At 42.3% G+C, this 22,713-nt stretch overlaps 1 protein-coding gene across 1 annotated transcript in view; it reads left to right on the plus strand.

Moving 5' to 3' along the window:
- Fermt1 (FERM domain containing kindlin 1) overlaps nucleotides 1-22,713 on the plus strand; it is a 41,220-nt gene that overhangs the window by 5,938 nt on the left and 12,569 nt on the right. The window contains exons 3-9 of the mRNA XM_042694761.1: nucleotides 1,902-2,135; nucleotides 7,676-7,822; nucleotides 9,787-10,000; nucleotides 11,901-12,003; nucleotides 14,371-14,478; nucleotides 15,141-15,272; nucleotides 18,162-18,211. Coding sequence (XP_042550695.1) covers nucleotides 1,902-2,135; nucleotides 7,676-7,822; nucleotides 9,787-10,000; nucleotides 11,901-12,003; nucleotides 14,371-14,478; nucleotides 15,141-15,272; nucleotides 18,162-18,211 — 988 coding nt within the window. The remainder of the gene's footprint in view (nucleotides 1-1,901; nucleotides 2,136-7,675; nucleotides 7,823-9,786; nucleotides 10,001-11,900; nucleotides 12,004-14,370; nucleotides 14,479-15,140; nucleotides 15,273-18,161; nucleotides 18,212-22,713) is intronic.

Genomic DNA, 22,713 nt, shown 5'->3' on the forward strand with positions numbered 1-22,713 from the left:
GCTTTAAGGAAAATTAATACGATTTCCAAAAGCACTAAAGACATGAGCTAAGTTAAGAAGTTGGGAAATCAGACAGGTGAGATGGAGAAGTTTGAGTAAGGACATAGCTTAGTTTCCTAGTCATGACAAAATCCTAAGATTTAGTGAATCGACGCTTGATTCTGCACATACAGAAATGAGGCCACAGAGTAACAATGGTTTCTGGGCTGTTTCTTTGCTCTCCTGGTCTGACATCCCAAACTCTGCGGGCACTGAGTTCTTCTTTATGCTCTTTTCAATCCCCTCAACTGACTCCTGCTTTATAGGTATGCACAAGATAGGCTTTTTCTTCTTTTGGACCTTTGGCTTAGGTTTTTATTCTCTAAGTCAATACTTTTTGCCTACAAATAAAAATCACAAGAAAAAGTCATCTAAAAGAGGCATTCTTGGTTAAGCATCCTAGATGGTAATCTCCAAGCTCTTAGGACATATTTTACTCTTGGTTTTGACAATCTTTTGCCTTCTTCTCCAATCATTATTTTTAAATTGAACTCAAGGCTTGGGATCTGTATGGTATTTTTCACTTCAAGTTTAGTGCTTTACCACATGAATCACAGCTCCTTTTCTAGATATTTTTTGGTAGTTAATAGGAGATAATTGAACCATGATCCTCAGATCTCACCCTTCCGAGTAGCTAGGATTACCCAATGAAGTTTTAGTCAAAGCCATCACAGTGTCAATACATCCTAAGAACAAGGACATTCTCAACATCATCATAGCACAACCACTGAAGTCAGGGATTTTTTTAATTAATAAGTTTTTTTTTGGTGAAAATACCATACAGAGGGGTTACAATTACATGAGCAAGGTAATGAGTACATTTCTTATCAAGCATTGTTGCCTCTTCCTTTGTTTTTCCTCTACCATCCCTGCCCTCCCATCTCCCCCACCTCCCCGCCAAAGTTGTAAAGTTCGTTTTTTGATATAACGTCTTATACATCTCATTGTTGCAATTGGTCCACCTGTATCCCTATTTAAGCAATTTGTTTTTTCCCTTCCCCTCCACAAATTACACCAACATCAAATACAGTGAAAACAGGGGTTATACCATGGGGGAGGGGACATACAAAGCAACAAAGAAATCATCTTATAAATATGTTAGAAACAATTGCAAGAAAGAAAAACCATTTGAGTCCTTATCTTTCATTTTGCCTAACATCAATTTATCTGACCATTTCTGCTTGTCTCAGACATATACTAGTTATTGCAAATAAGGGAAACCATGGGACCTATGTTTCTTTGGGCCTGGCTTGCTTACTTCCCTTACTGTAATTTTTTCCAAGTCTTTCCATTTCCTAACAAATCAGTGGCACAGAAATTTTTAGGAAAAAGAACTTGCACATTCATCATAAACAACAGTTATGTTCTAGCCAGGTGCCAACAGATCACACCTATAATCCTAGCTACTCAAAAGGCTGAGATCTGAGGTTAGAGATTTGAAGCTAGCCTGGGCAGAAAAGTCTGTGGGGCTCTTATCTCCAATTAACCACAAAAAGCTTAGAGTAGAGATGTGGCTCAAGTGATAGAACACAAGCCTTCAGTGGAAAAGCTAAGGGATAATGCCCAGGCCCTGAGTTCAAGCCCTAGTACCAACACACATACACACACACAAACACGCATACACACAAAGTTATGTAAGGCTCCTGCCTTACATATAAGGTTCACACTTTGGTTTCTCCCACTTTGTCTTGGAGACACTGGAGAGAAGCTGGGGACAGTTGAGCTTTGATCTCTGCAGGAAGATGGTAGCTGAAGACCTGTGTTCAGTTCAGTATTTATATGCCAGAACACAGACTCTGAGCTGCCTAGACCCTCCATGCGCAGCATTCTATCTGATATGTGGGTTGTCCATCTTTTTCCAGACATAGCCCAAGACTGGTCAGACTTTGCTCTTTGGTGGGAACAGAAGAACTGCTGGCTCCTGAAAACCCACTGGACTCTGGACAAGTGTGGCGTGCAGGCAGACGCCAAGCTTCTCTTCACCCCTCAGCATAAGATGCTACGCCTCCGCCTGCCCAATGGGAAGACCGTGAGGCTGCGCGTCAGCTTCTCTGCCGTGGTGTTCAAGGCTGTGGGTGACATCTGTAAAGCCCTGAGTGAGTACCCCGGAGGGCTCCAGAGCCCCTGAGACTGTCCCCAATGGAAGACAGGACAGTGACCTGTACTTTTTGCCTGCTTCAATAGGAGGCACAACATCCAAGCCCAGTGAAGTGGAACAAAACCACATGAATCTTGATTGGCTGAAAGCTGAGGTGTGGCTCAGGTGGTAGAGCCAGCCCTGAGCAACGAAAAAAGAAAAAAGCCAAAGGAGATTGTGAGGCCAGGAGTTCAAGCCCCAGTACTGGCACAAATAAAACCTTAATGGCATAGGATAGATTCATTCCTAACAAGCTGAAGACTATTTCAAAAGACATTTGCAAGTACAGCCATTAAAATTGGTACTTTTCCCTCAATTCATTTTCTCCATATATATTCTTATCATTCTTTTTTAAGGAAAGGTGGAGGTTTTTGACTCCATCACCAAAGGACTGGTGAGTCTCTACTGTCTTGGAGATGGCCGTGTTTCCACATCTTAATTATCTCGTTCCCACCCAATTCTAGTAAATAATTCTGTTTCCTCGAGTCCCTGGTGCATTTGATTGAGACTGGAAACCTAATTCTTTATGGGTTGGTATCCCATAAGATGGCAGTCAGCAGTCATTAAGACAACACGTTTGTTTGTGAGACATCATAAAAGGAGAAGATCTTGTGCCAAGACCATGATCTGATTTTAAACTTTTTTAGACCTGTATATGTATCTTCTCTGGTACCAAAGGCCAAAGTCAACATTTCAGGACATTATCACTGCATAACCTCTTCCTAACCTTTCATTCTCTCACTCAACAAGTATTTACTGAGCACCTCGTATGTGGCAGGCAGTGTGGGGAATGGTGGAGAGGCTTAGCGGTAAACATCATTGAAGTCCCTGCCTTTGTGGAGCTCCCACGCTAGCAGGCACAGCTAAAGTAACTGATAAATGTGCATAAGAAAGGAATATAGCATAGAGCTGAGCACCATGTTTCAGACCTGTAGATTCACTGTTTGCAGCCAGCCCTACCAAAAGTTTACAAAACCACCTAAACCAATCTAACGCTGTGTGTGGTGGTACATACCTGTCCACCTATGCAGGAAGTGTAAATAGGATTGCAATCCAACACACTGAGGCCTAAGAATGAGATCTTATGCAAAAAAAAAAAAACAACCTACAGCTAAAAGGGCTGGAGCATTGTTCAAGAGGTAGAGCACCTGACTAACAAGCACCAGGCTCTGTGTTCAAACTCTAGTGCCACAAAAAAAAAAAAAAAAAAAAAAAAAAAGCCAGGTACCGCTGGCTCACACCTATAGTCCTAGCTACTCAGGAGGCTGAGCCCAAGCAGGAAAGTACATGAGACTCTTATCTCCAATAAACCACCAGAAAACAGGAACTGGCACGGTAGCTCAAGAAGTAGAGCCTTGAGCTGAAATGCTCAGGGACAGCACCCAGGCCCAAAGTTCATGACCGACCCCACTCCCATCCCCCCCCAAAAAGAAGAAGAAGATAGAATGTTGAAGGGAGGAGATAGAGAAAAGGTGAAAAGAATGACCAGAATTGAGAACAGGAAATAGGGTAGAAGCAGAACCCATTTCCTGACATCCTGGATCCTGACTTTTGACACAATGTGTGGTTTCACACCAGCTGCCCCAAAACTGTTGAGTGAACCAATGGATGAAGCCTCCCACTGCAAACATCATGGTTGTAATTGTGTCCCAATGCACAGCAGGCCAATGACAAGCACAAAGACACCTGCTTTCAGTGGCATTCTAATGAAGCTTTGAAAACAAAGCAAGCAATTCAATGAAAGGATCTGTTCCACATCCACAGTGGACCAGAACTACATGAACAGCAGTAGACACAGGGCTCTTTGTCCGTTTAGGTACTTGCAGTTGTTTTAAGGGCTCCTGTTAGCATTTCTATCTGTCCGTCTGTCTATCTGTTGGTCCATCTGTCTGTCTGCCTGCCTTCCTGCCTACCTGCTTGTCTGTCTATCTGTTCTAGGATCTTGTTATATAGTCCAGACAGCTGGTATACTCATTATATGTAGTCAAATCTGGGCTTAGACTCAAAATTCTCCTGCCTCCATCTTCCAAGTGCTGAGATTGCAGGTGTGAACCATGATGCCAGCCACTCCTTGATATTTCTCTTCATGGATTTTATATCGGAGCGATTGAAGGCTAAAGCCAAATCAAATTTATCAGAATAGAATTTCCCTGGGAGAACAAATTTCCCAAGCACAGATCTTGGGCCACAGGAGATAACAAGGGTTCTTTTCTTGTTGTTTTGTTATTTTATATTTAATTCTTTAACGCAGGGCTTTGCACTTGCTGGGCAGGCACTCTTATCACTTAAGCCATACCTCCAGTCCTTTTTGCTATGTTGTTGGGTTGGTTGGTTGGTTGGTTTGTTTTTGGCGGGGTGAATCTCACTTTTACTCAGGCCAACCTAGACTTCCATCCCTCTTTTTTTTTCTTTTTTTTTAAATAAGTTTTTTTTATTGTGAAAATACTGTACAGAGAGGTTACAATTACATGAGCAAGGTAATGAGCACATTTCTTTTCAAGCTTTGTTGCCTCCTCCTTTGTTTTTCCCCTACCATCCCTGCTTTCCCCTCTCCACAACTACACCCTCCCCCATCCCCACCACCAAAGTTGTAAAATTCGTTATTTCGACATACATCTTGTATATCTCATTGTCGCAATGGGTCCACCTGTATCCCTATTTAAACAATTTGTTTTTTCCCTTCCCCTCCCCAAATTATACCAACATCAAATACAATGAAAACAGAGGTTATACTGTGGGGGAGGGACATACATAGCAACAACAACAAAAAAAGTCACTTTATAAATATGTTAGAAACAATAGCAAGAAAGAAAAAAAAACATTTGTGTCCTTATCTTGAGGTTCATTTCGTCTAAAGACATTGGAGTCAAAGCAGACACTTTGAAAACATTACAGGATAGAATAGGAGAAACCCTATGCCTCCTTGGTACAGGCCGAAATTTTCTTAATAGAGACCCAGAAACACAACAAATCAAAGAAAGGTTGGACAAATGGAATTGCATGAAATTGCAGAGATTCTGCATAGCAAAAGACAGAGCTAGCAAGATCAATAGAAAACCCACGGATTGGGAGAAGATCTTCACTAACCACACAACGGACAAGGGTCTCAAATCTAAAATATACCTGGGACTCAAAAAATTAAATCCCCCAACAACAAATCCTCAAAGAAACAACTGCCCAATAAATGAATGGACTAAAGACTTAAAGAGAAACTTCTCTGAAGAGGAAAGAAGAATGGGCAATAGACACATGAAGAAATGCTCAACCTCCCTAGCCATAAAAGAAATGCAAATCAAAACAACATTGAGATACCACCTCACCCCAATTAGAATGGCTATAATCAAGAACTCTAATAACAACAGATGCTGGAGGGGATATGGCCAGAAGGGAGCCCTACTGCATTGTTGGTGGGAGTGTAAACTTGTTCCATCCCTCTTTTTGCACAAAGCATGGATGATAGGCACTGTGGGTCCACCATGCCCAGTTTTTAGGTTTTTGTTTCTTTTATTAGTTGATATGAGAGTCTTGCAGACTTTTTCCCCAGGCTGTCTTCAAACTATGACCCTCCTCCTCTCAGCCTCCCAGAGAGCTAGGATTACAGATATGAGCACCACACCTTTTTTTTTTTTTTTTTTTGTTAGTCATGGGGTTGAACTCTGAGCCTGGGAGCTGTCCCTGCACTCTTCAGCTCAAGGCTAGAGTTCTACCACGTGAGCCACAGTGCCACTTACGGTTTTCTGGTAGTTAGTTGGAGATAAGAGACTCACGGACTTTCCTGCCCAGGCTGGCTTTGAACTGCAGTCCTCAGATCTCAGCCTCCTGAATAGCTAGCATTACAGGCGTGAGCCACTGGCGCCCAGCTTGTGAATTTTTTTTTATTTACTTATTTTTCCACCATACCTAACTTTATGTTTAATTCTTACACTGGAATTACTTTAGTCCTCAACAACCTTGGAATGGTTTGTTTTACGACCTAACAATCAGACATCTGCTGATTAAAGGGAAAGGCAAACTGCATTGCTAGTCTGTCTCTGCCCTTAGCAGTATGTGACCTGATTGGATGAGTGAAGTCAGTATGTGGACTTCTAGGAAAGCTGCCCAGGAGTTACAAAACAGCCACATTCCTTGGCTTTTACCTAGGATCAGAATCCCTCAGTACTGTTAATAGTTATCAGCAGACCTGATCAGAAATTCATACATTGCCTAAAGAGAAGATTAACATAGTTTGGTTTCTCCAGAAGCAAGCCCTGAGATAGGGAGTCAGGTTTCTTTGGGAGACTGATGCCAGGAAAAAGGGGTGGAAAAGTGAGATTAGGAACAGCATAGTCTCTCGCCAGCCACATCACACTGGAGAAACTACAGCATCTGGGGTTCCCACTCTTAGTGGGCAAAGGTGTTTAGATCCACAGAGGAGGATCTTATGCTCTTCCAAATTCCCTGACCAGGGAGCAGCTCAGGCAGTGGCTGGCAGTCAGAGCACGCTCTAGGGGCAGAGAAATGAATAGTGGAGGCCCTCAATGCCATAAGTCTGTGGCAGAAGGGAGAGCGGGGCCATGAAGATGTCTGGCCTAAGAGTAAAAAAGCTGTTGGACCAGATGCTAGGGTCTCATGTTTATAATCTTTGCTAGTCAGGAGGCTGAGATCTGAAAGTCAAAGTTTGAAGCCAGCCCTGGCAGAAAAATCCATGAAACTCATATCTGATTAAACACACACACACACACACACACACACACACACACACACAAGCTGGAATGTGGAAAAGTGGCTTAAGTGGTAGAGCACTAGCTAGCCTTGAGCAGAGAAAGTTAGGGACAGTGCCAAGACCTTGAGTTAAAATCCCAGTATTGGCAACAACAACAACAAAAATTGCTTAGGGATATGGAAGGTAAAGAATTGAAGGACCTATGATCCACAAAGCAAAACAGACAGCCTTTTGTGGTTGGCTAGATGGAAGTTTGGGGTTTGGAAGTGAGCCTAGTGGGTTTTTTGTTGCTGTTTTTTGTTTTTGTTTTTGATTTTTAAGCAGCAAGAGAGGGAGAAAGAAAAGAGAGAGAAGAAAAGGAAAGGAGAGAGAAGGAAAGGAAAGAAAAAATTGGTGTTATACAGATGACGCTAGAACAACAAAACGCTAAGTGGTTTAGGTGGGAGTAAGTACTTGAAGAAGCATTATTTATACTATCCCTTCCCTGCCAGCCTTTGACCTTGAACTTTGACCTATGTCTCCATCCCCTGTGTGCCCCAGCCTCCATAGGGATCTCTGCTCTCCTTATTTCTTCAAAAAAGGATGCAAATTGTTTCTTCCATTTACCTTTCAGGAACTTCTTGAGACAACAGGTCTCAGGAAAGGGACTCTGGGCCTCAGAAGGAATTTTCCTTTTTCTTCTTCTTTTTTATGGATTCATCTATTTAATCTAGGGAAATAACATCTTGTGAAATTTTCTTCTACTTTATTTTTCTTCTCTCTTTAGTTTTTGTTATTTTTGTTTGTTTGTTTTTTAGATATTAGACGCTCAGAGGAACTCTCCTTGTTAAAGCCTTCTGGGGACTATTTTAAGAAGAAAAAGAAAAAAGACAAAAATAACAAGGAACCTGTTATTGAAGATGTTCTAAACTTGGAGAGTTCTTCAACAAGTTCTGGTTCACCAGGTAATAGTTGTTGCTCTGATTTCTGAATGTAGCTTAAAACTCAAACAGGAAAATGACACCCTCTCTGGCCATCAAAAGAATAACAAAATGCTGGGCATCAGTGACTCACACCTGTAATCCTAGCTATTCAGGAGGCTGAGATGTGAGGATCATGATTTGAAGCCAGCCCAGGCAGGAAAGTCCCTGTGCTACTCTTATGTCCTAGCTTTGACCGCAAAGAAGTTCAGGGACAGTGCTCAGGTCCTGAGTTCTAGCCCCACAACTGACAAAAGAAGAAAGGAAGGAAGGAAGGAAGGAAGGAAGGAAGGAAGGAAGGAAGATTGCAGAACTGGTGACTCATACCTAGCTATTTAGGAGGTGAGATCTGAGAATCACAGTTCAAAGCCAGCCCAGGCAGGAAAGTATGTGATACACTTTTATCCAAATAATCATCAAAAGCAGAAGTGGAATTCTGGCTCAAGTGATAAAGCTCCAGCCTTGAGCAAAAGCTCAGCACCTAAGCTTTGAGGTAATTTCTCTCTCTATCTCCCTCCCTCTCCCTTCCTCTCTCTGTCCCTCTTTCTCTCTTTTTCTCTCTTGTTCTCTCTCTCTCTCTCTCTCTCTCACACACACACACACACACACACACACACACACACATTTTTTTTAAAACTAGTGAGTTAAGCAAGAAATACCCAGTTCGGTTTACAAATCACAAAAGTTTACTTGAGACTTATATTCAACAGAAAGGCTCCACAACTCATGATTTTAATTGCATATCTTATGTTGCTGCTGAATGCAAAATTTTAGCAAAATTGGCCATGAATTGGGGATAAAACAGTGGTATTTAGAAAACAGATGAGTTAGATCTTTCAAACATACTTGCTTCTCTTTTTCTCTCTTTGTGATTCTTTTTTTTTTTTTTTTCCTGATCCTAGGACTTTAACTCAGGGCCCTGAGCTTTTTTTTTTCCAGAGCTGAGGACCAATCTTAAGGCCTTGCACTTGCCAAGTGCTCTTCCACTGAACTAAATCCCCCAACCCCCTGAGCTTTTTTCCCCCAAGTCCAGCACTCTACCACTTAAGCAGCAAAGCTCCACTTCTGGCTTTTTGGACTTTTACTGGAGGTAAGAGTCTCACAGACTTTCCTACCCAGGCTTGGCTTCAAATAGTGATCCTCAGATATCAGCCTCCTGAGTAGTGAAGATTATAGGCATAAGGCACCAGCTACCAGCTATAATTCTGTCTTGATGTGACTCTTTCCTGAATTCAATTTTTCATTGGGCCTTTAAGAGGGGGTCAGCTAAAAAATTCTGGATAGGCATATCCCTTTCTTTTTTATATCAAAATAATTAAGGTTCTAGCTTGCTTGCAAAACTGGTGGCTTTCTTCTTGCACAGTATATTCCAATGTGAAGAATAAAAGAGGTCTTTGTACTTTAAACAAACGAGAGACAGATAATCTAGCTGCTGAAGTCTTAACATTGGCAGGTGCTGCTGTTTGCTTAAGGAGCTGCCTGCAGCTGCTTTGTGCCAGGTCCCCCGTGCTGTCCAGCCTTCTGCTGAAGTTAGAGAACTTGACATGGCTAGGAGGGAAATGGTCTTCAGCGTCTATCTGCATTGAGATTTAGAAACTTCTAGATCTTTGCACTTCTAAGAGCTGCAGACACAGACAAGATCTCTACCTGTGTAGAACTAACTTCTCATGCCTGACACCTATGGTTAGTCTACATAGTACTTTTAAAGTCCAAATTCATTTTAGTGCAAGGAATGGACTCCCCCTCCCATAAAGAGTCCTACTCTATGGAAATGGAAGGATGGCTCAAGTGGTAGAGTGTCTGCCTTGAGTGAAAAAGCCAAGGAAGAGCACAAAGCCTTAGTTCAAGCCCTAGTACCAGCACTAAAATTGGTTAACATATCCATACACTGAATATTAATTAATATGTATAGTATATAACTACGAATCTGAGTGTTCCTTTACTTGCAGTAAGTCCTGGCTTATACAGTAAGACCATGACTCCCACCTATGACCCCATCAATGGGACACCGGCGTCATCCACCATGACATGGTTCAGTGATAGCCCCTTGACAGAGCAACACTGCAACATCCTGGCCTTCAGCCAGCCTCCTCAGTCACCGGAAGCACTGGCTGACAGGTACCAGCCCCGGACTCTGATTGATAAAGCCAAGCTGAATGCAGGGTAAGGATGGGACTCCATTTTGCTTCTGTGTGACATAGAGAGTTTCCACGGAGATAGGAACTCTTTTAAGTTAATAGGCCTGGAGATTATGCTTAGTTAGCAAAAACCAGAGCTGATTTATAGCCAGGATGTATGCTACATCTTAGTCATTCTTGTTCCCCAAAAGAACCTGAATGGAGCAAGAACCTGAATGGAGCTCTGTGTGTGTGTGTGTGTGTGTGTTTGTGTGTGTGTGTGTGTGTGTGTGTGTGTGTGTGCGCGCGCGCGTGCATGCACATGCGCGCCCCAATACTGGGAGCTGCAGGCACAGACAAGACCTCTACCTTTGTATAACTAACTTCTCATCATCCTGACTCGTATAGTTACTCTACATAGTACTTTTTAAGTACTGGGGCTTGAACTCAAGGTGCTGTCTCTTAGCTTTATCACTCAAGTTTAGCACTCTTAACACCTGAGCCATACCTCTACTTCCAACTTTTTGCTGGTTATTTGAACATAAAAGTCTCATGGACCTTCCTGCCCAGTCTGGCTTTGAACCATGATCCTTAGATCTCAGTCTCCTGAGTAGCTAGGATTACAGGCGTGAGCCACCAACACAGAGCTTCAAGCTACTTTTTGTCCTGTGGTATTATGCCACAGCCATCTCTTTATCATTTTGTTATTGGCTTTTAGTTTCTACCCTTCACCATTACCTGAATTCTAAAATTATAGCATTCAGTATAAGATCCATTAGCCACGTGGGACTATTTAAACTTAAATTTGGAACTCACACCAGATGTTGTGGCACACACCTGTAAACCCAGCACATAGAAGACCAAAACAGGAGGCTTTCAAGTTTGAAGACATTCTAAACTATATAATGAGGCAAAAAAAAATATTTGACATAATAATAACATTCTATGGTTCCTTCTGTCCTTCGGCGGATTATTTCAATGTGTCAAGAAGAATACATAATATTCTTGTTGTCTAATGACCATTTAATGTATGATTTCATTTGCTTATTATCAAACTCACAGCCTTGCATGTATGAAGTGAGCATTCTCCCACTGATCTGTATCCCTGACCTGAAAACATTCTATTTATTATTATTCTATTTTATCTTAACCTGATATAATTATATATTCTACGTATTCTATACCCTCTTCTATTGCACCTTAAAAACTATCAAACAAGATGAAAATGTAAGATATCATTGTGTGCTTACTAGTTTGTTGTTGTTGTTGTTGTTTTTGGGTCCGGTCATGGGGCCTGAACTCTGGGCCTGAGCGCTGTCCCTCAGCTCTTCAGCTCAAGGCTAGCACTCTACCACTTGAGCCACAGCGCCACTTCTGGCTTTTTTCTTTTTGCTTATGTGGTGCTGAGGAATCGAACCCAGGGCCTCGGGCATGCAAGGCAAGTGCTCTACCACTGAGCCACCTTCCCAGCCCTGCTTACTAGTTTTGATATCATTTACTCTGCCTTTGATCGAGGATGGCTGGATAGATAGACAGATAGAGATGGATGGATGGATGGATGGATGGATGGATGGATACATGGATACATATATACATATATAATGCAATCTATAACATAACATAATGGGCTTGTATAAGAACTGATGAGCCAGGCACCAGTGGCTTATGCTTGTAATCCTAGCTATTCAGGAGGCGATCTGAGGATCACGGTTCAAAGCCAGTTCAGGCAGGAAAGTCCATGAGACTTTTATCTCTAATTAACCACCAGAAAACAGGAATTGGCACTGTGGCTCAAGTGGTAGAGTGCTTGCCTTGAGCTGAAGAGCTCAGGGATAGCGTCCAGCCCAGGCCTAGAGTTCAAGCCCCACAACCAACCAACCAACCCACAAACAAACAAAAAAAAACCTGCTTGACTGGCTTTGAAACCCCACTGTGTCATTCTCTAGTTGGCTGGATTCCTCACGCTCTCTTATGGAACAAGGCATCCAGGAAGATGAGCGACTACTGCTACGATTTAAATACTACACTTTCTTCGACTTGAATCCTAAAGTAAGAAACTTTTTCTTTTGGTTTTGCTTTATTTCCCCTCTATCTCTTTCTTAAGGTGGATGCCACAAGCTGTATGTAAACCTGAGTCATTTGCCTATCAAAATTAATGATAACTTGAGTGATCTTTTGGTCTGTACCCATTAGACTAATCCATGTGCATTGGCCTCTGAGCTTCTACCTTTCTCTTCCAAGAACCCAAGCTAAGCTGTCCCTGAGTTATCAGGAATCTCTCTGGGTCTTTGTGCTCAGTCCAGACACATGTCCTGGCATGTGTCCTGTTGTAGAAAATATAAACAGAGTGAAGGGTCCTCTGAACAACTGCAGAACAACCTCATTGCATTGTCCCTGTGCTGACTATATGTGTTGATCTTCTCCATTTACTGCAGGCTACTTGTCCGTGAATCTTGCCTTGCCAACCTTTAGTCCAGATTCTTTTCTTGTCCACAGCAGTATTTCTTACTTGATTATAATTAGTAGTATATGATTATATTATAGTAGTATATGTTATTATATTATGTTATTGTAATATATTATTATTATATTAATTGTTATAATGACTGATATACCAAGAATTAAATCAGGTACTGGGACCCAAACTGTAAGACACTACTGTTTTCAAAATTAACATACTGAAATACATAAGAGTGCAGAATGAAATAGTTACACTGAAGTTTAGTAACAAAAGCCTTTTTCAAAGTGGATAGGGTAATATGTGTTCCTTAAAGAATGGAATCAAGTAAGATTTGGTGGCTGTTCTCATACTTTGATTCTAAGTCAATGCACATTAGAGTGTCCTCTATGAAAGGCAACATAGCAATATCTATCAGAACTATGTTTCTAGGAGTTGGGATTCAGAACAATGGAAGAACACTTGCCTAGCAAGTACAAAGCCCTGAGTTTGGTCCTCAGCACCATAAAAGTATATATGTATACAAGGAAAGTTATTGTTACATTATTTGTTGCAGGAAAAGATGGGAAACTGCTTACTGTCTATCAGAAGAGACCTGGTTAAATATATTATGTCATATCCATACTACATTATTATTAAAAGCAATCCATCTATATGAACGCTCTTCCCTCCCTCTCTTCTTACCTCTTTCTCTCCCTCTCCTCTTTCCTCCTCTCTCCTCTCTTCCTCCTGTTTCCTTTCCTCCCTCCCTCTCCATCCTCCTCCTTCTCCTTCTCCTTTTCATTCTTCTTCCTTTTTCTCTCTCTATGTGTCTCAAAGACTCAGGAAGATAGTTTCATGCACATCATGCATGAGGTGTTTTTAGCTGTCTAATCTTGATTGACCTATAATTTATATACTACTGTAAGTATAAAAAGTGTCATTTAATACATGTTTATACACTAGAACAACAACCTTTCCAAAATAGATCCTTCAAACATATTTTTGGCCAGTCACCCAACCAGTGTGCCTACCCAGGCCCAGCCATCTGCCTTCTGTCTCAAAGTTTGCCTTGTCTAGAAATTTCCTGCAGATGATCCATACAGGCTGTCATCCTCTGTGAATGGATTCTTCACCAGGCATGCGTCTGAGGCTCCCTGTGCTTGTCTGTATCAGCAGTGTCCTCCCTCTTCTTGTCAAGTAGCACTCCATTGTATAGCAGGGCCACATTTCATTATTTATCTGCCAGCTCAGTGAGGGACATTGGATTGTTAACAGTTTGGGGCCACAAGGAATAGTGATGCTATACCTGTTCTGATATTGGTTTTTGTTTCATTTTGGAAAAAGCTGAGCCAGCCAAAGGTGTTGACTTTGCTGGTGCAAAGTCAAAAACAAAAAACAATTTTTAAAAAACCGAAGACTTTTTTAAGAGTCATGAGTCCCACCTCCTGAATTCCACCCACTCATTTCTGCACAAGTCTTTCTTACCCCACAGCATTGACAACACTGAGAAGGGTCAACTTGCCCCTTTGAAGAAGCTCCAGAAAATACTGAATACAGTGGGACACTGTGGCAATGGAAAGATAAAATGTCCACCCAGTTTTCTAAATGAAAATATAGTGCACCTGATTCGTAGAAAATGGCCTGGGGCTGGGAAGGTGGCTCAGTGGTAGAGCGCTTGCTTTGCATGCATGAGGCCCTGGGTTCGATTCCTCAGCACCACACTAACAAAAAGAAAAAAGCCAGAAGTGGTGCTGTGGCTCAAGTGGTAGAGCGCTAGCCTTGAGCTGAAGAGCTGAGGGACAGCGCCCAGGCCCAGAGTTCAGGCCCCACAACCAGACCCCAAAAAAAAAAAGAAAATGGCCTGGAGAGTTCTAGAATCTTTGTGCTATAAATGTACCCACCACATACATGCACACACACATACGTGCACACACACACATGCATACACTCATACTCAACACTGTCTCTTTCTCTAGTACGACGCTGTCCGGATAAACCAGCTCTATGAACAGGCCAGGTGGGCAGTTCTCCTGGAAGAAATTGACTGCACAGAGGAGGAAATGATGATCTTCGCGGCACTGCAGGTACGGGGACTCCATGACAAACCAAGTGCTGATGGAAGTTTTGTACTCTTTATGCTGTGTGCATCTTTGCTGAAATTAGTGAACTCAAAGAGAATACATTTAAATTGAAAATACTAATCTGCACAGGTGCAAATCCTAGGTAAGGTATCTGTTGTGCAGTTCTGTGTGTGTGTGTGTGTGTGTGTGTGTGTGTGTGTGTGTGTGTGTGTGTGTGTGTGTGCGTGTGCGCCCGCACGCTCTGAGGCTTGCACTCTCATGGCCTATGTGCTATCCCTGAGCTTTTTAGCTCAAAGCTAGCACTGTACCACCTGAGCTACAATTCCACTTCCACTGTTTTCAGTGGTTAATTGGAGATAAGAATGTCAGACTTGTCTAGGCTAACTTTGAACCACAATTCTCAGATCCCAGCCTCCAGAGGAGCTAGGATTACAAGCTTGAGCCAACAGTGCCCAGTCAGTGATGAGGACAAACCAAGTGTGAACATGACTAAGTGAAGACTTTGTGGGCCAAGTGGTCAGGTGGAAATGTCATTGACCTGCCACAGGCAAGGGTCCGCTTTTCAGGAGATGTTGGGGATGCCAGGAGAATTCTCTCCAAAGCAAAGCAAATGGCTTATGGACCTATTTGTTGTGATAACGTTTCTTAAACATCTCTAATTGTAGTACCACATCAGCAAGCTGTCATTGTCCGCTGACATCCAGGATTGTGCACACGAGTCCGAGGTCGATGAAGTCGAAGCAGCACTGTCTAATTTGGAAGTGACTCTTGAAGGTGGAAAAGCAGACACCACTTTGGTATGAACTCTCCTGTTCACTCAGAATGGTGGCTTTGTTCTGTTGGACAAACATAGATGAGCTTTGTAAAATTAGAAAAAAAGAGGCTATAAGCCAGGCAGCAGTGGCTCACGCCTATCCTAGCTACTCAGGAGGCTGAGATCTGAGGATCGTGATTCAAAGCCAGCCCAGGCAGGAAAGTCTGTAAGATTCTTAGCTCCAATAAACTACTCCAAAAAAGCCAGATGTGGTGCTGTGACTCAAGTGGTAGAGCACTAGCCTTGAGCACATAGAGGCTCAGGGACAGTACCCAGGTCTTAAGTTCAAACCCCAGGACTAGTCAGGGAGAAAGAGAGAAAGAGAAGAAAGAAAGAAAGAAAGAAAGAAAGAAAGAAAGAAAGAAAGAAAGAAAGAAAGAAAGAAAGAAAGAAAGAAAGAAAGAAAGAAAGAGAGAAAAGAAAGAAAGAAAGAGGAAGGAAGGAAGGAAAGAGAGGGAGGAAGGGAGGGAGGGAAAGGGGAGAGGGAAAGAGGTAAGGAGGGAGAGAAAGAAGAAAGAAGGAATGAGAGAAAGAAAGAGAGGGGGGAGAGAGAGAGAAAGAAAGAAATTAGGAGAGAAGGGGCTATTTCATCTGATTTGGAAAAGAGAAAACATGATCTTCAAGTGACAAGCTTAAACTTAGCAAGAACTAATTTTTTCTCAGATTATCTCAGCAAGGGACCATAGGATATTTTCATCACAACTAATAACAGTACTTTGAGGAGGTTTGCTTGCTTGTTTGTCTCTTTGGGGCAGTATTGATATTTGAACTCAGGGCCTCACACTTGCTAGAATAGCTCTCTCCCTCTTGAGTCCTAGCCCTAACCCTAACAATACTTTTTGTATTTTATTTCTTCCTGGGGACAAGTTGGAATGGTACTATGAGAAAGACTGCTATGATCTACACTTCACTAGCATAGAACTTGGAACTGATTCCTCACATCCAGAAAGAACTCTCATGTCTATGGCATGGGGCTGCTGTAAGAACAAAGAAAATCTATTTACCTGGTCATAGATTTCTACTGGGCAAAGTTATGGAAGTGGGGACCTTTTTCTAGGGTCTTGTGGTTCAGCATTCCTGAACCTTTCTGACTTCAGGAAATAGATAAACAAAAACCTTCCAGTAGAAGATAAAAAATAACTGGTTCATCAAGCCAAGTGTAGTAATGTGTGCTACTCAGGAGGAAGCAGCAGGTGGATGGAAAGTTTGAGGACCAGCCCACCAATATGAAAATTAAAAAAAAATTTAATAGAAAACTTGGGGGGGGGCAGTAGGGGCAATGTTGTGACTCAAGTGGTAGAGTATTTGCTTAACATGTACAAGATCCTAGATTCTAGCCCAAATGCCACCAAAAAAAAAAAGCTGATCATCCTTTGCTCCTTATCCATAAAATATGGCTGAACAGCAGCATGAGAAATTGGAATTCCCCTCCTGTTTGATTCATTCATTGAGTGACACTCTGATGGTTCATCCATGGTAGGCATGATTATTCGTCTAGTCACATTTAAGGTGGGCCCATTGTAACCGGATCCAAACAGTGCTGACAGATTAAAAACAAGTCACTACATTCTTCTGTGTTCACTGTAGGTTCTCTTATCATTAAATGCCTTAAAATAGGAAATTGGTTTCATATAAGAACAAATATTTGATTCAAGCTAAATGCCAAGAGCCTATGGAGACACAGCACACAGTGCTCTATCTCAGTGGTCAGAGACATGGGCCCCAGGAAATTGCAGCTACTCTGACCATTAAGTAAATAGAACAAGAAATGGATCCTTCTTATTATACATGGGAAATCCTGTCTTCTTCCTTCAATACTTTTTAATGTGCCACTAAACAATAGACTTCTCAGTTTGAACACAAGCACCAGCCCATTCTCCTTTCCCCGAATGAACTTTGAACAGGCAAGCTCCTGTAGGGTTTAATCAGTGACCTAGATATGGCTGGTTACATTTTTCTTAAAGAAGAATTCTGTTTGTGCATGAAAGTCATCATTTTAAATTCAGACTTTCTGCTTGAATGGTAGAACAGAGGATGTTGGTGGGGGCTTTTTTGTTTGTTTTTGTTCGTTTCTTTGGTGTTCATTCTGGGGCTTTAACTCAGAGCCTGGGCACTGCCTCTGAGCTTCTTTTGTTCAAAGCCAATGCTCTACCGCTTGCCACACTTCTGACTTCTTATGTGATTAATTGGAGATAAGAGTCTCAATGACTCACTGTCTTTGAACCCTGATCCTCAAATCTTACCCTCCCCAGTAGCTAGGATTATAGGCATGTACCTGTATGACACATACAGAAAAATGAAAAACAGGTAAATATACTAATCAGTATTAAATTATCACCTAAATTACATTCCAAAATTAAAAAACAGAACTTTATAGCCAAGAACTCCTGTGTTCCCCATTCCATCCCAGCCCTCTCCTCCCACAAAAGGAACTAGTAGAAATGTGACCACTATGACTAAGGAACTGATATTCTCATTTTATTTCATTTGAATTTACTACAATTGCAAAACTAATCTGGGAGGTGGGGACTTGTACCTGTAATGCTACCTACTCAAGAGTATGAGATCTAAGGGTCACAGTTCAAAGCCAGCCCAGGTAGGAAACTCCCTAAGACTTCTATCTCCAATTAACCACCAAAAAGATGGAAATGGAACTGTGGGTTGAATGGTAGAGCTAAGGAACAGTGTCCAGGCCCCAAGTTCAAACTCCTCACCACCACCATGACCACCAACAACAACCCCCAAAAAAGAAAAAAAAAAACAATTGCAAAACTACATCCAGTAAGTGGCTACCCTATTAGGTGGTACCAGCATAATATATAAGCCCTGTCTATGAAATTTCTGCTTACTAAATGCTATTTTTTTTCCTTAGGAGGACATTACTGATATCCCTAAACTTGCAGATAATCTGAAATTATTTAGGTAAGTAATCTTGAAGGAGAAAAGTAGTTCCTCAGAGGAAGAGACCAGTATTGGCTATGATTGCATATTCATTAGGCAAGTTCATGGTTCAATGGAAACACCATGGGCTTCAGCATAAGACAGGCAATGTGAATCCTAGCTTCAACACACACACACACACACACACACACACACACACACACACACACACACACACACACACACACACACACACACACACACACACACACACACACACACACACACACACACACACACACACACACACACACTAGCTGGATGACCTGGCACAAGTGCTAGCCTTGAGTGAAAAAAAGCTAAGGGTTAACACCCAGGCCCTGAGTTCAAGCTGTAGTAACAACACACACACACACAGAGTGTGTCCATTTCATTCCTGGTCTAGGCCAATTGTTACTGGCACGGGGAGCCAGCTTGGTGTCCAGGTCCTAACACGTACCTGCTGGCTTTGAATGTCTGGGTCTCAGCCATCTCTTAACAAATTCCCTTTCTGTTCTGATGAGTGCCAGAGACTCTGAACTCTCCTTCGAGAAAATAAAGTCCAGCTCTTCAGCAAGGCATTCAAAGACCCACACTAACCCTATACCCTATCTTTTTTGCTTTTCCTGTTGCTCTTGTACTCTTCTCATGGAAATATTGCAGCTGCACAAACTCCCCCTCCCCCATCTCCATGACCTTACAGTGCGCAGCCCGAGGAAGGTCTTTAAGAAATGTTTAACTGAATAACGTGCCCAGCTCTGACACACCCTGTACTCACCAGGCGCAATCACCACTTCTGAAATGACTATTTCTTGTTCTTCCAAGAAATTCATAACTCATCCTCCATTCTCAGCTAAAATACTGCCCCTTCAGAGAACTTCCTTCTTACAGGCGTTGCCATGTTCCATTGAATTCTATGTATTTTGTGTGCTTCTCTCTTTAAATTGTGAGATCTGTAAGGATAGAAGACAGTCTGGTTGTTCAGTAAATCATTTCCCAGCCAGACAACATCTTTACTTCCCCCATGCCACCTGCCCAACCTCTGGAGCTCAGAATAGACCAGTCATTATTGGTTAATAATTATTTGCTTTATGGATGAATTGGAAATAGTCTGGAAGACAGGCTTCCAGCCAGAAGGACACAGAAGGAATCTGAGATTTGGGGATACTCTTAAAGACATCTTATAGGAGAATTTCATTCCTGATGTTAGAGAGAAAGATTTATATACCCAGGACTAAACCAAGACCTTGTTAGCTATATCTTTTGATTATAGTTTCAAGATTTCAGACATTTTCCAAAGAATTATATTAATTACAATTCTGAACATGATAGATACTATTTCAGTACAGAAGCTTTCTGATTCTTGGGAACATGGACTCCATCCAATGTTCTTCAAATTTACTTTATAATTTAGTGTAATATTCTCCTATAATGCATTGGAGGTTGTTTTTTTTTTGTTGTTTTTTGGGGGGGGTCCAATTGTGGGCCTGAACTCTGGGCCTGGGTGCTGTCCCTCAGCTCTTCAGCTCAAGGCTAGCACTCTACCACTTGAGCCACAGCACCACTTCCGGCTTTTTTCTTTTTGCTTATGTGGTGCTGAGGAATCGAACCCAGGGCCTCAAGCATGCAAGGCAAGCTCTCTACCACTGAGCCACCTTCCCAGCCCTGCATTGGAGTTTTGAGGGCAGGGTTATGCATATGTTTGTTTTAATATGATAGCCTTCTCCCTTCTCTTTATGATGACAATATATTTTTAGCTAAGGAAAGACTAGTACTGATGTTCTACAGAAGCGTGGTAACACCAAGCTTACATTCTTCTTCTGTATACTTTTTTCTCCCCAAACTGGGGCTTGAACTCAGGGCCTTGCTCTCTTGGTTGGCTTTCTTGCTCATGGATGATGCTCTTTTTTTTTTTTTGGGTCCGGTCGTGGGGCCTGAACTCTGGGCCTAGGCGCTGTCCCTCAGCTCTTCAGCTCAAGGCTAGCGCTCTACCACTTGAGCCACAGCACCACTTCTTTCTTTTTGCTTATATGGTGCTGAGGAATCGAACCCAGGGCCTCAGGCATGCAAGGCATGTGCTCTACCACTGAGCCACCTTCCCAGCCCCTGGATGGTGCTCTTCTATATGAAGCATGCCTCCAGACCTCCTTTTTTACTGGCTAATGGGAGATAAAGTCTCATGGACTTTTCTGCCTGGTCTGGCTTTGAAGTGCAATCCTCTAGGTCTCTGCATCCTAAGTAGCTGAGATTACAGGAAACAGCCACTGGTGCTAACTGTCTCTCCTATTGAATGCAAAAGCCTGCCCTGATATGAGATACCGTAATCTAGCCCCAGGGTTAGGTTAGATTTTGTTCCATGAAATCGTACACAATTCATGTTTTGTGGTGTGGTGTGGTGTGGTGTGGGGTGTGGTGTGGTGTGGGGTGTGTGTGTGTGAGTGTGTGTGTGTGTGTGTGTGTGTGTGTGTGTGTGTGTGTGCGCGCGCCCATCCTGGGGCTTGAACTCAGGGCCTAGGCACTGTCCCTGAACCTCTTTGTGGTCAAGGCTAACACTCAACCACTTGAGCCACTTCACCACTTCCAGCTATTTTTTGTTGTTGTTCTGGTGGTGGGGCTTGAACTCTGAGCCACAGCTCCACTTCCACTTCCAGCTTTTTTGAGTAGTTTGATAGAGATAAGAGTCTCACAGGAACTTTTCTGCCTAGCCTGGCTTCAAACCGTGATCCTCAGATCTCAGCCTCCTGAGTAGCTAGGATTATAGGCATGAACACCAGCTCCCAGCCACAATTCATGATTTTTCTTTTCTCTGCCTATCTGTAGCTTCTTCCCTCCCCAGCTCTCACTCACATTTCATATTTTGGAGAGCATCAGCCTTGTCAATCACAGACTACAACAGAGACCACTGGTAGATATCTATCTTCTCCAAAAAATTATATAGATATGCATATATATATATATATATATATCTTTTAATAGCAGTAGAGTTGATAGAGATGAGCTATAGAGATGGTCTGCTGGGAATTTTCTGGTGGCTTTTCTTAATGATTAAGACTCAATTATGTAGAAAAGACTGCTCACTTTTCACTGGTTTTTACATCATTTAATGTGCAGCCTGTGCTGTCAGAGGCAACAGCTATCTTCAGCTCCAGAAAATATGCTAATTATTTACCATAGCTAAGATATGGAACCAACCCAGATGCCCCTCAGTAGATGAATGGATCAAGAAAATGTGGTATATATACACAATTGAATTCTATGCCTCCATCAGAAAGAATGACACCACCCCATTTGTTAGGAAATGGAAAGACTTGGAAAAAATTATATTAAGAGAAATAAGCCAGGCCCAAAGAAACATAGGTCCCATGGTTTCTCTTATTTCCAATAACTAGTATGTGTCTAAGACAAGCAGAAAAGGTCAGATAAGTTGATGTTAGGCGAAATGAACCCCAAGATAAGTATTCAAATGTTTTTTCTTTCTTGCGATTGTTTCTAACATATTTATAAGATGATTTCTTAGTTGCTTTATATGTCCCTCCCCCACAGTATAACCCCTGCTTTCACTGTATTCGATGTTGGTATACTTTGTGGAAGGGAAGGGAAAAAACAAATCGTTTAAATAGGGATACAGGTGGACCCATTGCAACAATGAGAAGTACAAGTCATGATGTCAAAAAACGAACTTTACAACTTTGGCAGGGGTGTGGGGGAGCGGGGGAGATGGGAAGGGATGGGAAGGGGAAACAAAGGAGGAGACAACAATGCTTGATAAGAAATGTACTCATTACCTTGCCCATGTGATTGTAACCCCTCTGTATGGTAATTTCACAATTGAAAAAACATGGAAAGGAGAACACCCCCCCCCAAAAAAAAAGAAACGAAAAGAACACATGCTGAGACGCCCCATGGTGCCGGGTCCTGCGGGTCTGCCAGGCACAGCATAACAACATACTGAGCATTTGGGTCGGGTCAGACATGATAGGAGGCCCCTCGCACAGGTGACTTTACTGCATCTCCATGAAAGGTGTGCGCGTTTCAGACTGCGACCTTCCTCATCATATAAAGGTGGTACCCACGGCCCAGGAAGGTGGATTCTTTTGCCCACACGTCCAGGGTAAGGCAGGGGCAGGGCTAGAGTGTGGATTAGAGCTCTAACTCCTGGGCCCGGGCATGAATTTTTGTATACCATAGTAGCACCCCTATTTCTCTCTTATCAGTCTGAGAATCCAGCTCAGTGGATTTGATCTACACAACAGCAAATGCCTAGCCAAAACAAGACCCAGTTTTGATTTGAGTTCAAATCCCAGTACTGCCAAAAATGAAAGGGGGGAGAGGAAGAGAGAGAGAGAGAGAGAGAGAGAGAGAGAGAGAGAGAGAGAAAGGGAGGGAGGGAGATCACAAAGTGTTCTGTTTTTTTTTTTTTTAAATAATGAACATTATCCACAAGGCCTGTATAGCACCTTAATGTCGAATTTTATAATGTGTCTGCAGTTCTGGGTGGTGGGATT

Source organism: Dipodomys spectabilis, unplaced genomic scaffold (genome assembly GCF_019054845.1).
Source record: "Dipodomys spectabilis isolate Male_0828 unplaced genomic scaffold, ASM1905484v1 ptg000175l, whole genome shotgun sequence".
In the NCBI taxonomy this organism is placed as follows: Eukaryota; Metazoa; Chordata; class Mammalia; order Rodentia; family Heteromyidae; genus Dipodomys; species Dipodomys spectabilis.